General features: G+C 50.8%; 1 protein-coding gene across 1 annotated transcript; it reads left to right on the plus strand.

Moving 5' to 3' along the window:
- Nucleotides 1–1,014: 1,014 nt before the first annotated feature.
- On the plus strand, nucleotides 1,015–2,238 carry LOC147436087 (chlorophyll a-b binding protein type 1 member F3, chloroplastic). The gene is made up of 2 exons (XM_086488983.1): nucleotides 1,015–1,249; nucleotides 1,357–2,238. Exons 1-2 carry the CDS (start codon nucleotides 1,101–1,103, stop codon nucleotides 2,006–2,008), a joined length of 801 nt encoding a protein of 266 aa, XP_086345109.1. The 5' UTR covers nucleotides 1,015–1,100; the 3' UTR covers nucleotides 2,009–2,238.
- Nucleotides 2,239–2,642: the final 404 nt, after the last annotated feature.

Below are 2,642 nucleotides of genomic sequence, written 5' to 3' on the forward strand. Positions count from 1 at the left end.
ACGAAAGAGATTCGACGTGAGTCTCTTGAGACCAGTGGATATGGTGATGCGTATATGGAAAGTGGATGTAGCCATTGTAGTCCCATTTAGTGTCATTCTCAAGATCGCAAGAATGCACATAGCAAGAGTCGTGGATGTGACACGAGGAACATTGAATGCTACCATTGCCACAAGAAAGGACACATGAAAAAGGATTTCCATGTGTTGCAAAGAGAGTTCTAAGGGTAAATCGATTGTCGTAATTCATGCACCTCCTAATAGCGGTGTGAAGATAGAGGATCCAAAGGACAAATAAGCCTCGCCTTACAAATTTGTGTACGATAAGGCAGAGGAGCCTAAGCCTAAGTACAATTCTAGATTGGTTGCTAAGGGTTAGAAGCAAAAGAAAGGCTTGGATTTGGATGAAATTTTTTCCCGAGTGGTCAAGATGACTATATTGCACATGAAGACCTTTAGTGGCTACCACGAGTGGGTTTGGTAAAGTTCCTGCACAGCTCGACCAATGGCCATTGTGAACATCTACACGCCCTTCCATTGAGACATCGAATGTGTCGCTATACGATATAGACACTAAGGAAGGTAATCTGCATTGTGCAACCGCGGTAGTGCACCCTTGGCCTTCTTTTTCTTACACGGTGCCACAACCGGTAAGGGAAGAGAAACGGAGCAATTAAAGTTTGGGCGACAAAACACAGCAAAAATTGTGGTATGTAACCCTGTGTGTGACTTAGAGGCAACGAGCATGCAATAGATATTTGTGGGGCAGGGCTCTATCTATCCACAATCCGCCCGTCAATTTTCTTTTTTTTTGATGCGCGCCTCCAACCAACAAAATGACGCGGAAGGAGAAAGACAGGTGGCAACGCCGCGAGCTGCTAGCAGAGGGGCGGGGCCACGCAGGATAGTATTCAGGTAAACGAGGGGCGGCGATTGGAGGAATCGATCGCGAGGATCCAATGAGAAGCAGAGGGGCAGGGGAGCCGTTGTATACATATTTACACGCAACGCGATCTCTGTTGTCTCATCACGCAATTACACATACTGACCACCTCCTCCTGGTCCCCGCCTAGAAGAGTTGCCTGCTGTGAGGAGACTGAGCCATGGCAGCCAGCACAGCCTCCCTCTCATCTGCGACATTCAGTGGGCAGCAGCTGAATCCCGTGAATGAATTATCACGCAAGGTGGGAGCCGGTGAGGCTCGCGTGCAGATGATGGCACCCAAGAAGGCCTCTTCCTCCGGCAGCATCTGGTAGGTTCCTGCTTCTCAGCTACTAACTTCCACCGTCTGTAGTGTGTCAGGGCAATGCCTGGGATCCTGACCGTTAACGTATGTGATGTTGTGTCAATTTCTCGTAGGTATGGCGCCGACCGTCCCCTGTACCTGGGCCCTTTCTCCGGCAGCCCACCGTCGTACTTGACGGGAGAATTCCCTGGAGACTACGGCTGGGACACCGCTGGGCTGTCGGCGGATCCAGAGACCTTCGCAAAGAACCGGGAGCTGGAGGTTATCCACTCCAGGTGGGCAATGCTGGGCGCTCTTGGATGCGTCACCCCTGAACTTCTGGCCAAGAACGGCGTCAAGTTTGGAGAGGCCGTATGGTTCAAGGCGGGCTCACAAATCTTCGCAGATGGGGGCCTCGACTACCTGGGTAATCCCAGCCTGGTGCACGCTCAAAGCATCCTAGCCATCTGGGCCTGCCAGGTCATCCTCATGGGCGCCGTGGAGGGCTACCGCGTTGCAGGCGGGCCCCTGGGTGAGGTGGAGGACCCCATTTACCCGGGCGGCTCCTTCGACCCCTTGGGTCTGGCCGACGACCCCGAGGCCTTCGCAGAGCTGAAGGTGAAGGAGCTGAAGAACGGGCGGCTGGCCATGTTCTCCATGTTCGGCTTCTTCGTCCAGGCCATCGTCACGGGCAAGGGCCCCATCGAGAACCTGTCCGACCATCTGGCCGACCCCACGGTCAACAACGCCTGGGCATACGCCACCAACTTCACCCCCGGCAAGTGAGAGCACCCCCACGCTCCTCCCATTCTATGTAGTTTGTGTTGCAGTAGATTTAGATTAATGCGGAATTCGTACATTTTTTGTTTTTCCTACCGCCTTCGGTCTCCGAAGTCTTGTACATTCTCTTTTGCTGTTCACCTTCATTTCTTATCCGCAACGCTCAAACTACCCCCAAGGTTGGCGCTCCTTTCACCAGCTATTTTTTAACGAGTTTTGGTATCATTAGTGGCAAATGCTTCAAAAGCTTCAATTTTGACCTACTAATTCTAACGGCGTTATAAGTGCAATGAATCTATGTCTCCTCATTGAGATGTGAACATGTTCAGAGCGGTTGTCCCCACAAGCTTTTTCGTCTGACCTGTGCATCATTGTTTTACAACACGTAATCGTACCTTGTGTAACCTTCGCTCTTGCACTTCACATGTGTATCATTGATTTATAAGCCACCTCTCATGTGGTCTCTTGCATGGCTATAGATCGGGTTTACTTGATTGTGCAAGTTGTTTGACAAGTTTTGTCTTCAGGAGTGTTGTACCACTCGCCCTCTCCTCAATACCATGAAAAAATGCGGAAAGTCTCAGTTGAGCAGTTGCAATCGAGCACGTGATGTATAATACTTTCTTCAACCACCATGATC

This window comes from Adiantum capillus-veneris, chromosome 18, assembly GCF_014529385.1.
Source record: "Adiantum capillus-veneris isolate H3 chromosome 18, ASM1452938v2, whole genome shotgun sequence".
In the NCBI taxonomy this organism is placed as follows: Eukaryota; Viridiplantae; Streptophyta; class Polypodiopsida; order Polypodiales; family Pteridaceae; genus Adiantum; species Adiantum capillus-veneris.

What these genes read in the sequence shown, in the direction of transcription:
- LOC147436087 (XM_086488983.1), top strand. Translation starts at nt 1,101, where the DNA reads ATGGCAGCCAGCACAGCCTCCCTCTCATCTGCGACATTCAGTGGGCAG. An exon ending in TCTTCCTCCGGCAGCATCTG is followed by an intron (nt 1,250 to 1,356) that starts GTAGGTTCCTGC and finishes AATTTCTCGTAG; the next exon opens with GTATGGCGCCGACCGTCCCC.